General features: G+C 35.2%; 1 protein-coding gene across 1 annotated transcript in view; it reads left to right on the plus strand.

Moving 5' to 3' along the window:
* Positions 1–403: 403 nt before the first annotated feature.
* The window catches only part of LOC121215635 (nucleolar protein 58-like), a 56,087-nt gene continuing 32,243 nt past the window's right edge, over positions 404–24,247 (plus strand). The window contains exons 1-2 of the mRNA XM_041090665.1: positions 404–659; positions 882–1,094. Coding sequence (XP_040946599.1) covers positions 404–659; positions 882–1,094 — 469 coding nt within the window. The remainder of the gene's footprint in view (positions 660–881; positions 1,095–24,247) is intronic.

The following is a 24,247-nucleotide window of genomic DNA, read 5'->3' on the forward strand; positions in this document are numbered from 1 at the left end:
TAGAACCCCAGTTGACAGAATTCACAAGCAAGGGGCTGAAGAATTCAGGGCAAATGTTGATGATGATGCCGAGAAAGCAGAATTTTGGCTTGAGAATTCTATTCGGGTATTTGATGAATTGTCTTGTACATCTGAAGAGTGCTTAAAATATGCTATATCTTTGTTGAGAGAGTCAGCCTATTATTGGTAGAAGACATTGATTTTAGTGGTACCGAAAGAGAAAGTGACTTGGAAGTTCTTTCAAGAAGAATTTCGGAAGAAATACATCAGTGAAAGATTTGTTGAACAGAAGCGTAAAGAGTTTCTCGAGTTGAAACAAGGCAACATGACAGTTACTGAGTATGAAAGGGAGTTCGTTCGATTGAGTAAGTATGCTAGAGAATGTATTCCTTCAGAGGCTAAAATGTGCAGACGATTTAAAGACGGACTCAATAAAGACATCAAAGTATTTGTGGGAATTCTTGAGTTGAAAGAGTTCATAGTACTTGTTGATTGGGATTGCAAGGCTGAAGAACTAATTAAAGAAAAGAGAAAGGCAGAGGATGAGACTAGAAATTTGAAGAAAGGACCGACGAGCAGTGCATTTCCACCGCAATCTAGAAAATCTAGAAATTTGTATTCACGTTCTCATGTTTCGGCCAGACATTCATATGGGAATTGTAAGAAGTAAAATGCGGGTTTTAAATCTCAGACTACTTCTGTGGCTAGTATGGGAAATTCGAGATTTGTTAGACCCGAGTGCCAACGATGTGGTAGAAGTCACCTTGGTCCATGTAGAACTAACGAATGTTACCAGTGTGGTTCTCCAGATCATTTTATTAGAGACTGTCCCGAGAGAATTAAGAAAGAAAAATTTCAGAGTGCAAAACCTAGTGGTGCAGTTTCGAGAGGAAGATCTTCGAGAAATGCTGGGAATAAAGCGAGTAGCAAGAATGTAGTCAGAGATTCAGCATTTAAATCTGAAGCTAGAGCTCCGGCTAAAGCTCTGGCTAGAGCTTATGCCATAAGGGCGCGTGAAGATGCTTCATCTCCCAATGTGATCACTGATATTTTCTCTCTTTATGATCTTAACGTTATTGCTTTGATTGACCCCGGTTCTACTCATTCATATGTGTGCATGAAATTGGTGTCTAATATGAGTATACTAGTTAAGTCTACAAAATTTATGATTAAAGTGTCAAACCCGTTAGCCAAATATATTATAGTTTATAAAGTATGCAAGAAATGTCCTTTGATGATTAGAGGTCACTATTTTTCGGCCAACTTGATGTTGTTGCCGTTTGACGATTTTGATGTTATTTTGGGTATGGATTGGTTGACATTGCATGATGCTATAGTAAATTGTAAACAAAATGTTATTAAATTAAAATGTGAAAATGGTAAAATTCTGCGGGTTGAATCAGACGAATCAAAGGCATTGCCTAGTGTGATTTCTTTGATGTTGGCTAAGAGATATTTGATAAAGGGTTATGAAGCTTATTTGGCTATGTGTTGAATACAAAGGAATTTGAGAAGAAAATTGAATCAGTGCCAATTGTATGTGAATTTGCGAATGTATTTCTAGAAGAGTTGTCGGGTTTGCCTCCTATCAGAGAAGTAGAATTTGGTATTGAGTTGATACCGGGAACAACTCCGATCTCGATTGCTCCATATAGAATGGCACCACCAGAGTTAAAAGAATTAAAGTCGCAGTTGCAAGAGTTGACTGACAAAGGCTTTGTGAGACTGAGTTTTTCACCTTGGGGTGCTCCCGTATTATTTGTGAAAAAGAAAGATGGTTATCTGAGATTGTGTGTAGACTATCGGTAGTTAAATAAGGTAACAATCAAGAACAAGTATCCGTTGCCGAGAATTGACGATTTGTTTGATCAGCTAAAAGGAGCAACATGGTTTTCAAAGAGTGACTTGAGGTCTGGATATTACCAGCTGCGAGTAAAAGTGTCAGATGTGCCTAAAACTGCTTTTAGAACAAGGTACGGCCATTACGAATTTTTAGTTATGCCATTTGGTTTGACATATACTCCTGCTGTGTTTATGGATTTAATGAGTCGCATATTTCAACCATACTTGGACAAGTTTGTTGTGGTATTTATTGATGATATATTAATTTATTCAAAAGATGAGATAGAGCATGCTGAGCACTTGAGGATAGTTTTGCAAACTTTGAGAGATAAGCAGTTGTATGCCAAATTTAGTAAGAGTGAATTTTGGCTTCGAGAAGTTGGATTTTTGGGTCATATTGTTTCAGGTGATGGTATACGGGTTGATCCCAGTAAAATTTTAGCTATTGTTGATTGGAAACTGCCGAAGAACGTAACTGAGGTTAGAAGTTTCTTAGGTCTAGCTGGTTATTAACGACGGTTTGTAAATGGAATTTCTCAATAATTGCTACTCCTATGACCAGACTACTCCAAATGGGTGTTAAATTTGAATAGACAGAAGAATGTCAACAAAGCTTTGAGAAATTGAAAAAGTTACTGACTGAGGCACCAGTGTTAGTACAACCCGACTCAGGTAAAGAATTTGTGGTGTATGGTGATGCTTCTCTAAATGGCTTGGGATGTGTACTTATGTAAGAAAGAAAAGTGGTGGGTTATGCTTCGAGGCAGTTGAAACCGCATGAAAGGAATTATCTGACTCATGATTTGGAACTAGCTATTATAGTGTTTGCTTTGAGGATTTGGTGACATTATTTGTATGGTGAAAAGTGCCGAGTATATACCGACCACAAAAGTCTCAAGTACTTGATTTCACAAAAAGACTTGAATTTGAGACAGTGGAGATGGTTAGAATTATTGAAAGATTACGATTGACTACCATCCGGGGAAAGCGAATGTCGTTACCGATGCTTTGAGTAGAAAGTCATTGTTTGCTTTGAGAGCTATGAATACTCAGTTGATGGTGTTTGACGATGGTTCGATTCTAGCAGAGTTGAGAACAAGACCGATATTTTTACAAGAGATTTATGAAGCTCAGAAAAGTGACAAAGATTTGCAAGCCAAGAGGAAGCAATGTGAGGCTGATACAGGATCAGATTTCAGAATCGGTTCTGATGGTTGCTTGATGTTTAAGGATCGGATTTGTGTACCAAAAAATGATGAGTTGATTTAAAAGATCTTGCATGAAGCACATAGTGGTTGTTTGTCAATTCACCTGGGCAGTACAAAAATGTATAATGACTTGAAGAAAATGTATTGGTGGAATGGAATGAAAAGAGATATCTCCGAGTTCGTATCAAAATGCTTAATTTGTCAACAAGTGAAAGTTGAACACCCAGTGCCTGGGACTACTTCAGCCTATCATGGTTCCCGAGTGAAAGTGGGATCAAATTACTATGGATTTTGTATCAGGGTTTCCGTTAACTCTGAGGAAGAAAGATGTCGTCTAGGTAACAGTCGACAGATTGACTAAATCGACTCATTTTATTTCGGTATATACTGATTATTCTCTTAATAAGTTGGCTAAATTGTATATAGTGAGATTGTTAGACTTCATAGGGTACCTTTGTCAATCATTTTGGATAGAGATCCGAGATTTACATCGCGATTTTGGAAAAAGTTGCAAGAGGCATTAGGTACAAAGTTAAATTTCAGCACTGCCTTCCATCCACAAACTGATGGACAATCAGAGAGAGTAATTCAGATTCTTGAAGACATGTTCAGATGTTGTGTATTGGAATTTCAAGGTAGTTGGGAAAGATACTTACTGTTGGTAGAATTTGCCTACAATAATAGTTATCAGACGAGTTTGAAGATGGCACCTTATGAAGCATTGTATGGTGGTAAGAGTCGGAGGCCATTGTATTAGACTGAACTCAAAGAAAACCAGATTTACGGAGTAGATCTAATTAAAGAAACCGAAGAAAAAGTGAAAGTGATTCGAGATTGTTTGAAAGCTGCTTCAGATAGACAGAAATCCTACGCGGATTTGAAATGAAAAGAAAGTGAGTTTCAAGTTAGCGATAAGGTATTTTTAAAAGTGTCTCCATGGAAGAAAGTTCTTAGATTTGGTCGAAAAGGCAAGTTGAGTCCGCGTTTTATCAGGCCGTATGAGATAATTAAAAGAGTTAGACCGGTAGCATATCGGTTAGCATTACCACCTGAATTAGAGAAGATTCATGATGTGTTCCATGTATCTATGTTACGCCGGTATCATTCAGATCCTTCACATGTAATTTCACCGATGGAAATTGAGCTACAACCGGATATGACTTACAATGAAGAACCGATTAAGGTTTTAGCTCGAGAGGTCAAGCAACTAAGAAATAAAAGTATCGCTCTCGTGAAAGTATTGTGGAAAAAGCACGGCGTAGAAGAGGCTACATGGGAGCCTGAGGAAACTATGAGGAATCAATACCCACACCTGTTTACCGGTAAGATTTTCGGGGACGAAAATCCCTAAAGGGGGAGAGTTGTAATATCCCAAATTAGGGCCTAATCGAAATAGTGATTTTGAGACCACAAATTCGAGATAGAAATAATTTTTTATTATCATTTTAAGGTCTATGGCATGATTTCATGATTGTGTGAAAATTTTGTTTAGAAATTTTATCAATAGAGGGTCTAATTTGATATTTAGGACTAAATTGCAAAAGTTGTAAATTGTGTGTTCTAGTTCACAAAGGTACTAAGTACTTGTGAGTAATGGGTTTTTAAAGTGGAGGTCCTTGGATAGTAATTATACCATTATACTAGTTTGGACAAGAATACCTAAAGGAAGATAAAACACCATAGTTTTTAATTAGGGGCATTTTGGTCATTTAGTTATTAAAATGAATTAAAAACAAAATTAAAAGCCAATTTTTGTCCATCATCAAACCCTTGGCGGAATTTCACATGAGAAAGACATAGCTAGGGGTTTTCAAGCTTCCAACCTTGATTGTAAGTCCATTTTAGCCCCGTTTTTAATGTTCTTTACGTTTTTTAGAGTCCCGGTAACTTGATTAAGCTTATTCTAGCAATAATTTAACCTAGGGTTTATATTTGGAAAAATACCCATAGGTGAAATGTGTTTATTTTGACTTTTTTTATGGTAGAATATGAAGCTTGAAATTGTGTTAAACAACTTTTGCTAAGCGATTTTACATGAAAATGAGTAAAACGACATAATCGGTAAAAATACCTAATTTAGGGGCAAAACATAATCGGGAAAAATGATAAGCATGTCACAAAACATAAGAAAATAGGATGAAGTTTAATTTTCAATCCTTGAGGCAAAAGTGTAAATATGTAAAAGTGTAGGGGCAAAAATATAATTTTGCCAAAGTTTGAGTCAAGGACTGTTTTAATAAATGTGAGTACTAAATAAGCTAATTTTTTTTTTGTTTTAGATCAAGAGAAACAAGATTCGAGTCATGATCGAGGGAAAAATAAAATTTACGAGGAATAGGCTCGATTTCTAACATTTTGTACCGAGGTAAGTTCAGGTGTAAATGTAGTAACATAATTTTCATTTTAAGTAATTTAATGTTATTTATATGATATGATGATTATTATCATGAAATATTATACTTTGTGGATTATTATTTAGTAATATGCAAATTATGTGAGGTACTTGATAAATATGAAATGCTATCAAGTATCGGTTCCGACATTCTGTGGAAGACAGCAAAGATGTGTGATTGAGGAAAATCCCGTTTGAACCTTGGGAATAGATTAGGATACTAGTGACATGTCACTAGGATATTTGAGTTCCGAGCTCATTGAGTTGAATCTGAGTTCGTGAGATGTAACTAGGCATCCAAACTCGTTGAGTTGAGTCCGTGTTCACTTATGGATGCGAACACCCGAGCTCATTGAGTTGAGTCTGAGTTCCCTTATGGGCAAGTTACATGGTAGCTTGACTACATAATTTCCGCAGGCTATTGAGTTTGTTTAGCTGTGGGTATGGCACTTATGTGCATGCAATCTGTGTATCCAAATTATATTTCGATGTGTTCAACGGGTGAATAAAGAGAATACTTAAGACGAAGGTGACATGCTGTAGGTGTGGTGAATGAGAAAATTTGGACAGGTATGCACTTAAACCCTTGGGTTGAGAACTTGGTATGATGAAATCTTGGTAAGATAGTAAATGCAAATGTAACATGAATGTCTTGGTGATATTTATACAAATGATGTTTTATGTTGGATTGCATGATTATGTTACTTGCTATTTACATGTGAACTTACTAAGCATTTATGCTTACTCCCTCCTTTCCATTCTTTGTAGTTTTGACAAGCCAGCTCGAAAATTGGGAACGGTCGGAGGCTCGCTTACACTATCCGTGTACCATATTGGTATAGTGGCTTGTATATTTTGAGTATGGCATGTATAGCATTATAATCATTTTGTGTATATGATAGTATGATATGGCTATTGGGTGGTAAGAAAATGTTTGGTAATGATTAGCCATTGGAATGGCTAATCAAGATCATATTTGGTGTTATGTATACTTAATGTGCTATCTAATCCATGGAAATTTATAAAAAGGTGAAATTTGATATAAGACAGTATCATACAACAGCAATGACATGAGTTTGAAAAATCACTAAAAATAGTATAGACAAAATTAGATGATGAATAAAATATGAAATTGAATCTTACTGAGTCTATTTTCATATGGAAGAAATAAAACAAGTAAATGAGTTGTATTTTATGATAAAGTTGAGTTTTAGTGGAATAGGGTTAGAGCGATTTTTGAATCCCCTATTATGACTTTAGAAATTCACTAAAAATTGTAAAAAAAAACAATTAGGAGTCATACCTTATATTTATAGATTTCTTATTGAGTCTACTTTTAATAGAAAAAACAAAATAGTCATATGAATTCTTTACAGAGAGAAAAGTGATTCGTAGTGAACAGAGGTCAGAGCAGTTGAACCCTAAAATAGGGGAAAGTTTAACTAATAAACTGTACTAATTGGCCCGACCAAAATTCTAGAAACAAATTGGTAAATAGATATCTGAGTCTAGTTTCAGGGAAAATTTACGGATTTTAATTTCGAGTTTTTTAACTTGAGATATGATTTTTTTTAGAAACTGTGACGCAGATGGGCAAATGATTACGAAAGGTGAAATAAATTGTTTGAAATTGTTTTAATGGTAATTTAAGTCTGTTAACGCCTCCTGCTCGACTCCGGCGATGGTCTTGGGTAAAGGGGTGTTACAGTTACAGTCTTGGTCTTCAAAAGAAATTGGGACAGATCTATGAATGTTAAGATTGAAGGATATAACTGATGGTTTGAAGGCAACAATTAAGAAATGGAAATGGGTACAGATAAAGGGAAGGCAGATAACTTATATCTAAAGGTTTGAGATTGGAAAGCACTAGCCAAAAGTATGATCAAGAGTCTATGAACAAAACAATCGTTATAATGAATCATCAACTACCTTATTCAAGTATCAATTAAGGAAAAAAGGGCATTTTTCTCACTAAGTTCTTGTGAACTTATTTTTGTTTCATATTATGTTTCAGGTTTGTTGATATAAGTCTGCATTAGGTGGGACGATGCCAAGACTATGCCAATGGAGTGTCGTATCGGGTTATATGTATACAGAGCAAGCTCGGTAGCGTATTAAAAATTAGTAGTACTACATAGAAGTTTATACTTAGAATAAATGTAATAAGTTATGATATTAGATGATAACTTTTGTAATTAAATTACTCTACTTATATTTGTATATGTCATTGTTATTTATGTGACCAATTGAATTGGTAAAAAATCGTGGTTCCTGATAATAGATTAAACTTATATTTTTATTTGTGTGGTAACACCTAAGATAGGGAACCGATGAATTGGATTGAGTTGAGGGCATTACATTAACAATACACAGTCTACACAAAAACATAGAAGAACGACAACAACACAGAGTTTGGACTGTAGAAAGGGAAATAATAAGAGAGTGCTCACGTCAGATTATAGTAGGAGCCAAAATCAAGAAAAGTAAAGAAAGAAAATAGAGGTGAAAAGATAGAGAAAATTCGGCACTAGATAAAAAAACTCAGTAAACAAAAAAAATGGGAAAAGAAATGAAATATGTAATACCCCTAACCCGTATCCATCACCAGAATGGGGTTATGAGGTATTACCTGACAAAACACAACTTGAAATTTACACGCATTTCATTTCATACTCAATATATTATTCCCATCAAATCACTCAAGCCATTCAATTTTAAAACCTTATACCTAACGTAATCTCTTTACAAATCATTTCATATCATAGAACGAACATATATGTAGTCACATAATTCATAAGCAATAAAAATCAATTATATCATTTTACCACATAAGCATGTGCGCATATCTAAACTAATATAATTATTTCATTCCATTATTTCATACATGAATCATATAATCAAACAATCAAAACACATATCATTTTGACCATATCATAATCGGCACAATATGCATTTTCATTCTATGATTAAGTTGGTTTATGACCTAAATGGTTATCTAACCAAATTTAAAGCATGTCTGAACATTATCGTTTCCTATCATCAATTTGGCTAACAAATAGACCATGAAATCAAAATCCAAATCAAACATTTCCAACCATGACATAAGCATCTATTTATTTGGTCATTTTTCAATGTCTTAGCCGAATATAAACTTGCTAAATGCATATGCTTATTCAAAGTCCACTTTCTTTTTACTCAACCATATCACACGCATGTAACATTGCATATAATTAATTCCATACATCAACCATAATTTACATTACATGTCAAACACTTCACAAGTTTATATATATACACATAATTTAACCAACTTTCAAATAAAAAACAAACATATCAACAAAACATATAAATATAAACATGATCGAAATGCATTTTTTGAATGTTTATATATATAAACATAAATGGCTATTTTAAAAATTTGTGAAAACTATAGTCTTTAAAACTAAGTTTTTAGTCATTAAATCGCATGTTTTGAATAAAAGCTGAAAATTGGCTCATTAATGGTGAATTTTGAGATTCTGGGTAAAAACATGGTTTCAATGTATTTTTTAATTAGTTTTGATGTGATTATAAGGTTTCTAAACTTACTTTGAAGTTTTGTTAAATAATTCTTGAGTTTTAATGAATTTTTGGAAAATAACCAAAAACATGTCGAAAAAGTCAATATCATGAATTGAGTAGTTTTGTGTAGTTTAAAAGTTGGGAATTAGTCGTTGACAAATAATTGGATGAATGAAATTCATTTTAGGTGAAAATATTAAGTTTAGATCGAGATATTTGGATTTCAAGTTGGTTATGTTAAAGGTTTCGACTACCAGAGAATATAGCTTAGGCTTATGTTTTTTATTGCTTATTGTAACACCCTAGACCCGTATCCGTCGCCAGACTAGGGTTAAGAGGTATTACCAGATGTATCAAAACATTTTATGATCAATTCAAAAACATCATCCACACATCATAACATCATAGTCAAACATCATCACAAAGTCTCTTTCTTAGGTCAACGAGACCTTAAACATGCTTTAGGAAGGGGTCAGGACTAAACCGAGCACATACAAAATTTTTCTAAAACTTAACAAATTTTTCAAAGTTCTTAGGCTCGTGCTCCTGCTAGGGCTTATGATATACGCGCACGCGAGGATGCTTCCTCGCCAGATGTTATTACCGGTACTTTTACTCTCTTTGATACTAATGTGATTGCTTTGATTGACCCTGGTTCTACTCATTCTTATATATGTGAAACCTTAGCATCCAGTAAGACTTTACCTATTGAGTCTACTGAGTTCGTAATTCGGGTGTCAAATCCCTTGGGTCGTTACGTGCTTGTCGACAAAGTGTGTAAGAAATGTCCCCTAGTAATTCGAGGTTCCTGTTTTCCGGCGGACTTGATGCTTTTGCCGTTTGATGAATTTGATGTTATTCTTGGTTTGGATTGGTTGACCGTGCATGATGCGATTGTGAATTGCAAAAGCAAGACTATTGATTTGAGGTGCGCAAATAACGAGATAATCCGAGTTGAGTCTACGGACTTAAAAGGGTTGCCAGCTGTAATATCCTCAATGTTGGCTCAGAAATATGTAAGAAAGGGGTGCGAAGCATACCTTGTGTATGTACTTGATGACAAAGAGTTAGAAAAGAAACCCGAATCTATGCCGGTGGTTTGCGAATACCCGAATGTTTTTCCCGAAGAATTACCGGGTTTACCACCTGTTCGGGAGGTAGAGTTTGGCATCGACCTTGTACCTGGGACTATGCCGATTTCGATAGCTACGTATCGTATGGCACCAACCGAGTTAAAAGAGTTCAAAGCTCAGTTGCAAGGATTGACGGATAGAGGTTTCGCTCGACCAAGTTTCTCACCTTGGGGTGCACCAGTATTGTTTGTGAAAAAGAAGGACGAAACCATGAGGTTGTGCATCGACTATCGTTAGCTGAATAGAGTGACAATAAAGAATAAATATCTGTTACCGCGTATTGACGATTTGTTTGATCAACTAAAGGGAGCCTCGGTGTTTTTAAAGATAGATTTGAGATCAGGTTATTACCAGTTGCGAATTCGAGATTCGGATATACCCAAAACTGCTTTCAGAACGAGATACGGTCACTACGAGTTCTTAGTGATGCCGTTTGGGCTCACTAATGCCCCTGCGGTATTTATGGATTTGATGAATCAGATCTTCAGACAGTATTTGGACCGGTTCGTAGTTGTGTTCATTGATGACATCTTGGTCTATTCAAGAGATGAGACCGAACATGCTGAGCACCTGAGATTAGTGTTGCGAATTCTACGGGATAAGCAGTTATATGCTAAGTTCAGTAAGTGTGAGTTCTGGTTAAGAGAGGTTAGCTTCTTGGGTCATGTGGTATCCGCATCGGGTATTTGAGTTGATCCGGGTAAAATTTCAGCCATACTTAACTGGAAGCCTCCGAGAAATATTACTGAGGTTCGGAGCTTTTTGGGACTTTCCGGTTCCTACCGACGGTTTGTAAAAGGTTTCTCGATGATAGCCACACCGATAACGAAACTACTTCAGAAAGATGTTAAGTTCGAATTGACGGAAAAATGTCAGAAAAGTTTTGATCAACTGAAAACTTATTTGACTGAAGCTCCAATTCTAGTACAGCCCGAATCAGGCAAGGAGTTCGTCATTTATAGTGATGCATCCCTACTTGGGTTGGGTTGCGTATTGATGCAAGAAGGTCGAGTTGTGGCCTATGCGTCGAGACAATTAAAGCCACATGAGAAAAATTATCCGACCCATGATCTTGAACGGCTGCCATTGTGTTCGCCTTGAAAATATGGCGACATTAGTTATTTGGTGAGAAGTGCCATGTATACTCGGATCACAAAAGTCTCAAATATTTGATGACTCAAAGAGACTTGAATCTGAGACAAAGGCGTTGGCTTGAGTTGTTGAAAGATTATGAGCTCGTCATTGATTATCACCCGGGAAAGGCTAATGTGGTTGCGGACGCCTTAAGCCGGAAATCACTGTTTGCTTTACGATCGATGAATGTACACTTGTCTGTTCTACCCAAAAATGTGTTAGTAGCTGAATTAAAGGCCAAACCATTATTGATTCATCAAATTCGTGAAGCTCAGAAAGTCGATGATGAATTGGTTGCAAAACGGACTGGATGTGTTCCGAATATGGAATCAGAGTTTCAAATCGATGATGACAATTGTTTGAGGTTCAAAGGTCGTTTGTGTGTTCCAAGAAATTCAGAACTCATTTCGATGATTCTGAACGAAGCTCATTGTAGCCGAATGTCAATTCACCCGGGGAGTACGAAAATGTACAACGATCTGAGACGCCAGTTTCGGTGGCATGGTATGAAACGAGACATTTCCGATTTTGTTTCGAAGTGCTTAGTATATCAACAAGTGAAGGCAGAACATCAAGTACCTACAGGTTTACTTCAGCCAATCATGATACCTGAATGGAAATGGGATCGAGTCACGATGGATTTTGTATCTGGGTTGCCATTGTCGACAAATAAGAAAGATGCGATTTGGGTTGTCGTTGATAGACTGACTAAGTCGGCTCATTTTATCCCCGTATGTACGGATTTTTCATTGGATAAACTAGCTGAATTGTATGTTTCTCAGATTGTGAGATTACACGGGGTACCGATTTTTATTGTGTCGGATAGAGATCCGAGATTCACCTCGCGATTTTGGAAGAAATTGCAAGAAGCTTTGGGTACCAAGCTGTATTTTAGCACCGCTTTTCATCCACAAACTGATGGTCAATCCGAGCGGATAATTCAGATACTTGAGGATATGTTGAGATGTTGCATCCTCGAGTTTAGTGGTTCATGGGAGCGGTATTTACCTTTGATTGAATTCGCTTACAACAATAGTTTTCAATCAAGTATTAAGATGGCACCTTACGAGGCTTTGTACGGGCGTAAATGCCGTACACTATTGTTTTGGACCGAGCTCGGTGAAAGTAAAATTTTCGGAGTTGATTTGATTAAAGATGCTGAACGGAAAGTAAAAGTAATCCGTGAAAGTCTGAAGGCAGCCACAAATCGCCAGAAGTCGTACGCGGATTTGAAACGAAAAGACATTGAGTATCAGGTGGGAGACAAAGTGTTTCTTAAGGTTTCACCTTGGAAAAAGGTACTCAGATTTGGCTGTAAGGGCAAATTGAGTCCGAGATTCATTGGGCCGTATGAAATATCCGAACGAGTTGGTCCAGTTGCGTATAGATTGATTTTGCCCCCTGAACTTGAAAAGATTCACGACGTCTTTCATGTTTCGATGCTTCGACGTTATAGATCTGATCTATCGCACATAATTAATCCATCAGAGGTTGAAATTCAACCTGATATGAGTTATGAAGAAGAACCGATTCGTATCCTGGCTCGTGAAGTGAAAGAGTTACGAAACAAAAGGGTTCCGTTAGTGAAAGTGTTATGGCTCAAACACGGGATCAAAGAAGCTACTTGGGAAACCGAGAATGCCATGAAAGAACGATACCCAAACCTATTTACCGGTAAGATTTTTGGGGACGAAAATTTCTTAAGTGGGGGAGAGTTGTGACAGCCCTAAATTGACCCTAGTTGGAAAGTGGTTTCGGGACCACGAAACCGAGTCTTATAAATAATTAAAGGTTATATTCTGTGTTTATGATGTGCGTAAATGCTTGTGTGATAGTTCCATACTTCAATTTGGTCAGTGTATATGAAATTTATTAGTATGGACTTATGTGAGACAATTTAGAAATATGCTAGGCAAGTGTTAAAGTGGCCTATTAATATATGTGGGAAAGTGCTTGTCCTTGCATGTCAAATTAGCCAAATTAAAGCATAGTGGCCGGCCATGCTATGGGTGGAAACATGTCACAAACATGTTATGTTAGTGATGTATGTTAGGAAAAATAAAATAAGGAGCATGGTAATAAAATATTGAAAGGGAATATGATGAAAACAAAGAAAAAAAATTGTCCATCCTTTTTCATTTCTTTTGGCCGAAAGTTCTAAGGAAGAAGGAAGGAGCTCTTGCTTCATGTTTGGCTTGGAAGAGGATTAGGAGGAGGTTCGGCCATACTTGTATCTAGGATAAGGTATGTTTGATGTTGTGCCATAAGACTCATGCATGTTTTTAGTTGTTAGCTTGAGTTCTAACTAGCCCATGGTTCAAATCTTTACTATGTCATGGAGATGATATTCGGCTAAGGTGGATTGGTGTTGATGTCATTTTCATGCTAAAAGTGAAGCTTTGTAATGATGCATGTGATGGTGGATTGATGACTCTTGAATCTTCTTTTTTAGCATTTTTGAGTGAGACATTAAGTTCTTTGTTTAACCATGACCAAAATTGAAATGGTATGGTGTTGTGATGCATTCGGCCATGGTAGGAAGTAAAAGAGAAATGTGGTTGTTGTTCACGTTATTTAGATGAGAAATGGTAGTAAGGTGAAGTGCAAATGTTAGTGTTTGATTTACTAGTGTGTATATGTGTATTAGCCGAGTTTTGAATTTGAAACAAAATGGTATGTAGTCAATACAAGTAACCATATTTGTAGGAAGTATTAAGCATATACTCGGCCTCAACCTAGACATGTATATTCGGCCACATGAGATAGGTTGGTGTTGCATGTGTTCGGTTAGAGGCAAGCATATTGATGCTTTTATCTTGGCTTAGATAATCGGCTAAAAGAGAGTGTGGGCTAAAATGTTGAGTTTGATTCATGATTTCCATATATATATGTGACTTTAATGCCTAATGTATATATGGGCTAAGTACCTTGAGGTTCTCTTTTGATGTTCAAATGAATTGTGTTAAATTGCTTAATGTGATTAAAAATGCGCATGACCATTGTGTATTTGAGCTAAAAGGTGGCCATATGACCTATCAAGCTCCTTGTCATATTCGGCCATAAGCTAGCATAATGAGACTTTAATAAGTTAAATTTGTTTGAATTAGCTCAAGAGCTTAGAGGACCACAGTTGGATAAGGGAAAGGAAAAAATTATCGAATAGCCGCCGAAAACGTTCGACCACATCCGAGGTAAGTTTTCGAGTAATGGAACTTAGATTATGATTTGATTAGATCATGTTTTAAGCAAATCGAAATCATGCTCTTTGTATGTGGCTATTGAGCCGAAAATGATTATGCTCGATAAGCGACTTGTGATTGAATCCTAGTTAGGAAAATGAAATATAGATGTGTCATGATTTATTGATATGTGTATGGATATTCGGATGATAACCGGGCTAAGTCCCGAAGGCATTTGTGCGAGTTACTAATTCCGGGCTAAGTCCCGAAGGCATTTGTGCGAGTTACTAATTCCAGGCTAAGTCCCGAAGGCATTTGTTCGAGTTACCAAATCCGGGCTAAGTCCGGAAGGCATTGGTGCGAGTTACTATAACCGGGCTATGTCCCGAAGGCATTTGAGCGAGTAGCTATATCCGGTTAAATTCCGAAGGTACGTGATTTGGGAATGAGCGATCTTGCTATAATAATTTCAATTAATATGCTCGTAAAATCCCAACAATGAGGTATGTTTCGTATGTGCATTGGAATAGTTGATTTCTTTCGAATATTATTCGCTCAGTCGAGTAATGAGCTTCCGGTCTTTGACTAAGATGATCCCTTATGTATGAATATAGGGGTTGGAATGTGAAGTAGGAATGATTTGAGAATATGTATATTTGGAATTATCCGTTTAGTTATATGAATGCCATACTTCATTTGTGCTTAATTTCATTGCTCAAAACTTACTAAGCATTAAATGCTTACTCCGTTCTATGAATTTCTGTTTTATAGATTTTGGTTCGTCAGCTATCGGACTCGGGATTATTGAAGTCGAAGTCTCCCACACTATCAAAGCCCCTTTTGGTACACTTTTGGTTGAACTTTGAAATGGCATGTATAGGACTACCCTTTTTGTTGTTGGTCATGGACCCTTTGGTTTTGTATAAATTTGGATAGCCATGCGAAAATGGCATATATACACTTTCAGCTTAATATTATAATCGTCTTGTATGATGTTCATTAAGAGGTATGGAAATGTTTGGGAATGATTAGCCATTGGAATGGTTAATCATGATCATATTTTGTGCTATATATGCTAAAGGGCTAGTTGAATCATGGAAACTATGTAATAGGTAAAGTTTACCCTAAAGGCTGATGCTGGCAGCAGCAGTGATGTGGATGTGAAAAATCACTAAAAATAGTAGGAATGGAATTAAATAGTGAATAAATTATGTAATCAAACCTTGATGAATCTATTTTCATAGGAAAGTAACGGAACGGTCATATGAACAGTATATTATGAGATGTTAAAGTTTTCGTGAAATAGGGCCAGAACGGTTTCTGGATTCCCTGTTCTGACTTTGGAAATTCATTATAAATTAACCAGAGATAATTAGAAGTCATTCCTTATATGTATAGATTCCTTGTTGAGTTTAGTTTCATTAGAAACAAACGGCATCAGTATTGAAGCCCTGTACAAGGAGATATCCAAGTCGTAATGTGCAAAGGTCAGTGTAGTCGAACCCTGAAACAGGGGGGACTTTAACTAATAAACTGTACTAATTGGCTCGACCAAAAATTCTAGAAAAACAATTTGTAGATGAACATATGAGTCTAGTTTCAGGAAAAATTTACGAAACTAGTTTTCGAGTTTTGAAACTCAAGATATGATTTTTAAGGCGACAGTGATGCAGTAACCAGCTTGTCTGGAAAAATTTTCAAATGGACTGTGAAAATAAATGTATTATGTCTGTTAGCACCTCGTGTTCGACTCCGGCAATGGTCTTGGGTACGGGGTGTTACAAAATTAATTCACAGAATTTTCACACATATCATATAACATACTGTAAACATAGAAAATAATATTAAAATATTTTTTTGACTCATATTTGTGATCCCAAAACCACTGTTCCGACTAGGGTCTAAACCGGGCTGTTACAATTATGGTGAGTCCTTTGCTGATTTTTTAATGTACTATGGTGTGAATTATTCTGTTGAAGCTTCAGATTTGTTAAGACCTTCTACAAGTAAAGATAAAGGCAAGGAAAAGCTAGTTTGAGCTTTCAACTTTTCGGCGAAAGCGTAATTGGTAAGTGTTTGGAATAATTTCTTATGGACATGATTCAATGTGCTATTTGGGAATTTAGTAGTATCCTAAACCCCTACTCTAAACTTTGAGTGCAAGCTTTCTTATACCTATGTTATCTTGTTAACAATGTGCTTATGTGTTTGTGAATATGTGAATTGAGATGAAATGCTATAACATGTGATATGTGGTTATGATAACCATTGTGAAAGTGAAAATGTGCACATGTTATGTATATGTTAAATGTTAGTGACAGTGTTTGCTAAAGATGCAAATATACAATGATACTGCACGGATAATCGATAAGTGATATGTGTGTAATCTTGAAACCGTTAGATATAGTTGGCATGCCATAGGATTATGAGTACTTACCTATATGTACATTGATTGTGAGCGTTGAGGCCCTGGGACATGTTGGAGGGATAAGGGAATGTGAGAAAAACTCCATTCAATGAGACATGTGAGGGGAAATAAGGAGAGTGTTAGCTTTATGCTTCACTTTTGTGACATGTTTGACTCTATGAGTCTATGTAGTGTGTTGAAGATCCGTGTACCTGATGAGTGATGGTAGAGCTCACTTTTATGTTTCATAGCTCAAGTGTCAAATTATCTTAAATTATGAATATGTTTGTATTGTGATATGTGTTTATATGACATATGACCATTATGCAATTTATTTATAAATATGTTTCTGAGTATTGTGATATATATGCTTGAATATTATGTGATTATATGTGTATTGTGATATATGTTTGAACATTATGTAATTATATGAGTATTGTGATATATGCTTAAGTGTTATGTGATTATATGTGTAATGTGATATATGCTTAAAAGTGAATATATTAACCATGTAAAAGAACTAGAAAATAATGCACGAGTAAATATAATATGACATTAGAGTTGGAACTGTTAACATTATGCTATATGGTTGTTTTTTTATGCCTGATGAATTTTTTGCATGGTAGTTGTTCTAGGCATTCACTAAGCTTGTTAAGCTCACTCACTCCCTTCTTAAACCATTATAGATTAGTAATATGCCAGTGTGAGGAGTGTGGTTCCAATGGGTGAATCAAGCAAGTCATTTTCCGTTATTTCGTAGGTGTTATTGTTATTTGTTTTCATTTTGGGAATAAGGAAATGTGGTTTACTTTTACTAATAATTTTCATGATGTTTTGGACGTTTCCATAGACTATATGCTCCTAAGTTTATGAGATCCATTTTGTATTATGTTGGTTATTGCTTGGACTTATTCTCGATGTTTTGAAACTATGATTATAGTCGTCTTGATGTTTATTTGATGATGATATGAAAGTTTGATGAATTGGTACAAGTTGGAATGACTTATATGCTTAAAAATGTTGTATTTTTCTAGTCTGAAGCAGAGGTTTTGATATTCATTTGTAAAAATGATACCTCGGTGATTTTGAAATGTGCAGGAAGTTAGAATTGTAAATTGGTATCGATTCCATATCACAAGTATCGATACTCGGGACAATTTTATTGATACTTTTGCAAAGGTATCGATATTTTCTGAGATTTTGATTTTAGACGAGAAATAGAATACTGATTTGGTATCGATTTTGAAAACAATATCGATACCGTACCAGGAAAATATTGATACCCTTATCCTAAAAACGATACCTACGTGATTGTCTTGGAAATTTTGGTAACTGGTCCTAATGCATGTTTAAAGTCTATTTAATGTATATTTGGCATGTACTAATGATGGTTGATATATGTTTGATTAAAAATTTATAAGATCCCTGTTAAAAAGGATGATTTATTAATAATGTGGCAATTTACTGTGAGTATGACATGAGATGGTGATGTGGCATCCAAACATTCAGGCTAGGCGACCAGGGCGAGTATAGGGTGTTACAAGAATGGATAGTGAATGTACATGGTATCACATCAGTCGCGTCTCTCTCTTCACAATGTCTTGTCGTATAAACCAACACAGGCTATCAAGCCTTAATCTAATTAGCACTCTGACCCGGTGCCCTCTGTCCTCGACCTATAACCTGCCCTCAACCCTTCAAAGGCTACTAAACAACCCTTTGTGGTTGAACCCTATTCTGAATTGGAGCTCGTGTCAGTTCAGCTCGACATAGACACTTACTAATCTGATGTTCTATAGACCCACATCTAAAGTATTCCCCCATTCTCCTCCAACACTCGACCTAGTGACGCCTATCACAAAAAGTACAAATCGAAGCATGATCAGCAGTCATAGTTGCCTTAACCTGCTAAAGTTTATCCACTCTAGCCCGTTTCTTAGGTCGCGGAGCTAAACCAGAAGGACCTAACTCCCTCTTATTCTTATTTTGATTCTTGATCTATTCCCTTCTTTCATGCTCCACGCGTGATCGGCCATAAATCGATCTAGCAAATTAGGCTTTTCCGACATACTTAAGGAGCTTTTTCTTGAGCAAAACAGATTTTTTAGCTTTTTTTTTGTTATTTTTGTATTTTAATATTTTTTGGGTAATAAGTGAAAATCTCTTACTTTTGTCTATTTTTTACCCAAAGTGGTCGATAATGCCATTGGGATGTCTAACGTGTGATTGAGTGATGTAGGGACATGTCGAAGGTCGCAAACAAGCAAGAATAACATCTAGGGTAAGGGTATTATGATATCCAACCCCTAGAATCGCGATACCTCCGACAATATAGAAGATCAATGAGACCCTTTAGTGGTATTGCGACATCCTCCTTGGGTATAGTGACATCTATCTCTCAAAGAAGACCCCCAAGTTCAATATTACCCGAGATATCGCGATATCCTCATCTAGTATCACGATATCTCTTTTGTCAAAAGGACAAACGTAGACAAAAAGGGCAACCTTTGTCTACCCAACCCACCAATCACACAAGGCCCTTGTAAGGGTAATTTGGGCATTGAAAAGTCATTAGAACACCCTTCAAAATAACCAAAAATTGTTGAGGAGGAGAAAAACACATTAGCTTAATTTTGGTTTAGTTTTCTCTAGGCTTTCTTTGGTTTTTCTCTACACTTTTCTAGTGTTTTTATTTTTCCCCTCTTCTACCTTAGATTAAAGTTAATTTTTCTAAATTTACTTCTTGTTCTTGTTTTTCTCTATGTTATTTAAGTTACTTCTTGTTCTTACTGTACCTTGTTTTCAAAACTCTTTAAGCTTTAGTTTAATGTATTTTACTTTATTTTACTTTAAATTAGTTAAAGCTTATTCCTTTTATGTTTCGTGCTTTAGATTTCTCTGTTAAATGATTTTGGTTTCATGCTATTTAAGTTTTCTTGCATAAAAATCTCAACTTTTAGATTTTTCTCAAGCTTTACTTTCATGGCTACTTTGTTTTCCATTGTTATGTTCATTTCTTTAACTTTGAGTATGTGTACCTAAGTGTAACGTTGGGTTTGTGCAAGTGTACACAGTCGTTATCAAGTAATAAGTAAGTATCGAGTTATCGTCTCCACAGGGATTGTATTTGTGCTAAGTCACTTAATTTGTAAAATTATATTAACAAATTGGTAAATAAAAACACAATATAGTTGAGAAATGATGACAAATATATTAAACTAAATGCATTGATCCCTAATGCAAATTATCTTAAGTATGCAAACTATATAAATGAAATAATTTTATCAAAATTAAACACAATTTGCAACAATTATAACATAAATAAACTAGGACAATTACTTTAGTTAAACTCAATTTAGTATCAACATGCTTAATAATATTCGAAAAAACATTCCATCGCAACTCAATCTTTCATGAGTTTGGAAACCCCATTAGGTCCTTTCGGAATCCTTTACTTAGTAAATACACATTTTACTGATCCTTATTTACTAAAGGTTTCTTAGCATTCGTGCGAGGAAATAGGGATGTGTTAGGTTTAAAACAGTTTAATCACACAAATCTAAAAACTATGCAAATTACAAAGCCTGGTTAGGGTTGTTATGCAACCTGCAATTTAATCGGGTTAGGATCTAAATTGAGCATGCACATTTCAATTATGCATCCACTAGCAGTCGTCTAGTTAGAATTGCTCAGTTAATTCAGGGGCATTTCAATCACATATGAATGAAATATAAACTTGATTTTAATTGAAAACATGATCAATTAAGGTACAAACATTATAAGCATGAATCTAATAAATATTATTTAATCAAAGCAATCATCCTAGCTTAAATAAAATTAAGCTATCATTGTTGTAAACAAAAACAGTGAACACATTGCCAACATTTTTAAATTAAATTAAAGAAAAAAAAGATTAAACCCAATTCAGAGTGGCTGTCACCCAAGACTCTGACTGACGAGGCTCCTTCATTCCTTTGCTTCGCTTCTTTGCTGATGGCGCTCCAAGGTAGCCGACCAAGGGTTCTTTAAGAGGCTCAAAGGCTAAAATCTTTATGAAAAGATGACGATAGGCGTGGGGAGAAAAACAGAATGCTAGGAGAATTTAGAAAGGAGAGAATGATAAGGAATGAGTAGAAATGTGAGAATGAGGTCTTATTTATATGTGAGGAGAGGGGGATAGTTTACTAAAAATAGGAGTTTTCATCTTTTAAAGCATCTTCCATGGGTGGCCGGCCATAAATTGAGGAAGTTGAGTTGATATTTTCTTGATTTTTGGTCAATTTGAGTGCCACAACAACTCAGGACTGAGACTCGGTCAAGTGCAAATCTTCAGGTAAATCTCTAGTTTCTTCAACTCTTCAAGGACCTTGTGCAATTAAACCAAAATGTGGTTTATGGACAGCCATGTGTAACCGTATTTTGGGTTGACTTGGTTCTTAATTTGGATGGTTTTGTAATCTAGCAAAGCTATCAAACCTGTCTAGAATAAATCAACAATTAGAGGACCAAAAAATAAAATTTATCCAATTTAATTAATTAATTTAAAACCCAAATTATTAATGAAATATTTTAAAATAAATTATTAAATATGATTTTATATTTTATTATTTAATTTAATCATGCATCGCCCACTTTGTCTTAAAAATATAAGATATTCAAATCAATATAAACTAAGCCATTTATCGCATGAAAACTATATAATAAAGCATAAAATCACATTTTAATAATTTCTATGTCTTAATTTCATATTTTCACATATTTCATTAATTTATTAAATAATTACTTAGTTTTAACAACAATTTTAAGTAAAAAGGTGATAAATTACATAGGAAAAATCCTATATTTTTCCGTTTACACACTCTCAAACTTAATCATTGCTCGTCCCGAGTAATGTTCATGCACAGCAAAAGGTCTTGCTAAGGCAAAATTGCTAATTGTGTAAGTAGCATCAATCTTTATCTCATAATCATGCATTAATAACTTCATGCTCATCAGTCTTCTTTGTTAACAAGTAATTCATATGCAAACATTCCTTAAGATTATACTAAGCTTCAAAATATGCCAACATGAATCATAGTTTGCGTGTATGTCACAGTCATAGATAACATTCTTCGTTCAACATAATTTCCTATCAATCAAGCAAACAATCATAAGGCTTAATTATGATCTTCATATGTTGAACTTAGGACTTCCTCTCCATTAATAGAGGTGACATAATCATCAAATCAATAGGTATTTTATAAGGTTGTAATGGGGCTCGGTTAAAGGTAGGGATTTTAAGAGATGGGACATTTCAGTTTTAAAAATCTTAACCTTTAACTTTGTATTGGTTTTCTCGTAATACAACCTTTTTCTTTAAGTGAACCTTTGGAACACCCCCAAATTTATATTGAACTCAAGCTCATACATTTTTCCTTTTTGGAGACTGAGTTTTCTTCGCTCTTTTTTCTTAATCATTAGCACATACATCTTTATGAAAACTTTCTCAAATGTTGATTACCAAGACAACTTTAGTTAAGATACATGCACAAAATTAGGATAACTTTAAAAGATGGTAATGTGGTCTATAATGTAGGTTCATTGCAATAAACAGGCCTTTAAGCTCAAAATTTTAGTTTCGAGGGTCAAATATCATAGGGTTGGCTTGAAAAAGCTCAAACGATCCAAAGAAATAGTGCCTATATCATTTTAGATTTTTATGTCCCCTAGGATTTCGCCTCAAGAAAGTTACGAAGTCAATTCTAAAGATATAAACCTTCATGTATGTCTAATCTCAAAAGAAACTAAGTTTTCATGGTAAATATTACTAAGGCTAAGATCATACAAGCATTCCATTCTTCATGATAACATACTTTCACTCAGATAAAATCATCATTCATACTTGCATACAAACTATCTTATTAAAAAAAATCTCTCTAAACATTCATTTATTAAAACATACTTATGAAAGAAATGATTGAAACATACTTGAAAAAAATTTAAAAGTTTGAGCAATTTATTTGCCTTACCCTCTTTAAAAAGAAGCAATGTCCTCATTGTAAGAACAAAGTAATGAATGAAAACTGAACACTAGGTAGGGTTGTAAAGAAAGAGAGGTGAGTCATTAAGACTGCTTAAATACCAAGTCTTTCCTAATAACCCAATCCTAGACATGCTTATTCTCATTACCACATCACTTAGTCTTTTTCTTTCTAAAAAAGTGTTAAGTTTATTCATGCTTGCTATGTTTTATTCTGCATAAATTAAATACTAATTATAAAAGAAATAAATTCCTAATGACCTAAAAATAAATAAATAATAAGACAAGAGTCCCCCCTTTTATTTTCTTAACTCATTCCCCTTTCCTTTTTCAGATCCATCTCCACTTGCATCGTCAGTATCTTCCATCCATGTCTCAAAGATAGCATCTGGGAACCCAGGAACAAAAGTATTAGAGATATTCTTAAAAGAATTTTGAATTGAGTCATCTCTAATTTTTGTATATTTCTAGTAAGTTTGTTGTTGATTGTGTATGAACTTGCAATATCCATCAAATTGACAACTCCGATTTCTTTAAAGCACTTGGAAAATTCGGCATAAGAGTTGCAGATTCAAGTTCAACACTTAGCTTGGCTGGTTCTTCTTCTGGCTCAACCCTTGGCTCAGGGTTTTTAGATCCTTTAATTGGTTTAGGACTGTTCAGTTCCTTAACAGATTCTTCCTCTTCAGTGTTTGTAACTGAATTAGCTTCAGTCTCAGTTTCATTTGTTGACTCCTCGGTATCTGGCTCAGTTGGCTCTTCTTGCTTGCCTTGATTCAGCTCATGCACCCTCTCTACTAACCTTTCAAGATCATAAGTTGAAATGTACCTTGAACATATCGCCCCTTCAGATTTGTTTGTATTTTAACACAGGCCCTTAAGCAAAGTGAAGTGATTAATGATGGGAAATAAGCACTTATTGCCTTCTTTTTAGCACAATCGTGAATATCCTTGAGGATAACTTTCCTAACATTAATGGACTTTTCTGTCAAGATTGCATATAACAAGAGCATTCGTTCCATCGAGATGGTGGAACTATGTGAGATAGGCATAAAACTATAGCGAACAAAATAAAACCACACCTTTGCTACTGGTTTTAGGTATTCCCTTCGACAAGAAGGGCTCCCATACTTTCTTATAATCCATTAGAATCCCGAATTTGTCACAATATCAAGCACTTGTTGAAGAAAATCCCAATTGATATTGTCCATCATAGAGTAGTACTCATCTTCTTCAACATCAGGTAAGTTAAACAAATCATTTATGGACTTAGAAGTAAGAGGTACCTTTTTCTTATGAACGATGACCTTAGTAGCATCTTGTGTAGTCAAACTTGCATAGAATTCTCGAACTAGTTCATAATTAGGAAATG

Source organism: Gossypium hirsutum, chromosome A01 (assembly GCF_007990345.1).
Source record: "Gossypium hirsutum isolate 1008001.06 chromosome A01, Gossypium_hirsutum_v2.1, whole genome shotgun sequence".
Taxonomy (NCBI): domain Eukaryota; kingdom Viridiplantae; phylum Streptophyta; class Magnoliopsida; order Malvales; family Malvaceae; genus Gossypium; species Gossypium hirsutum.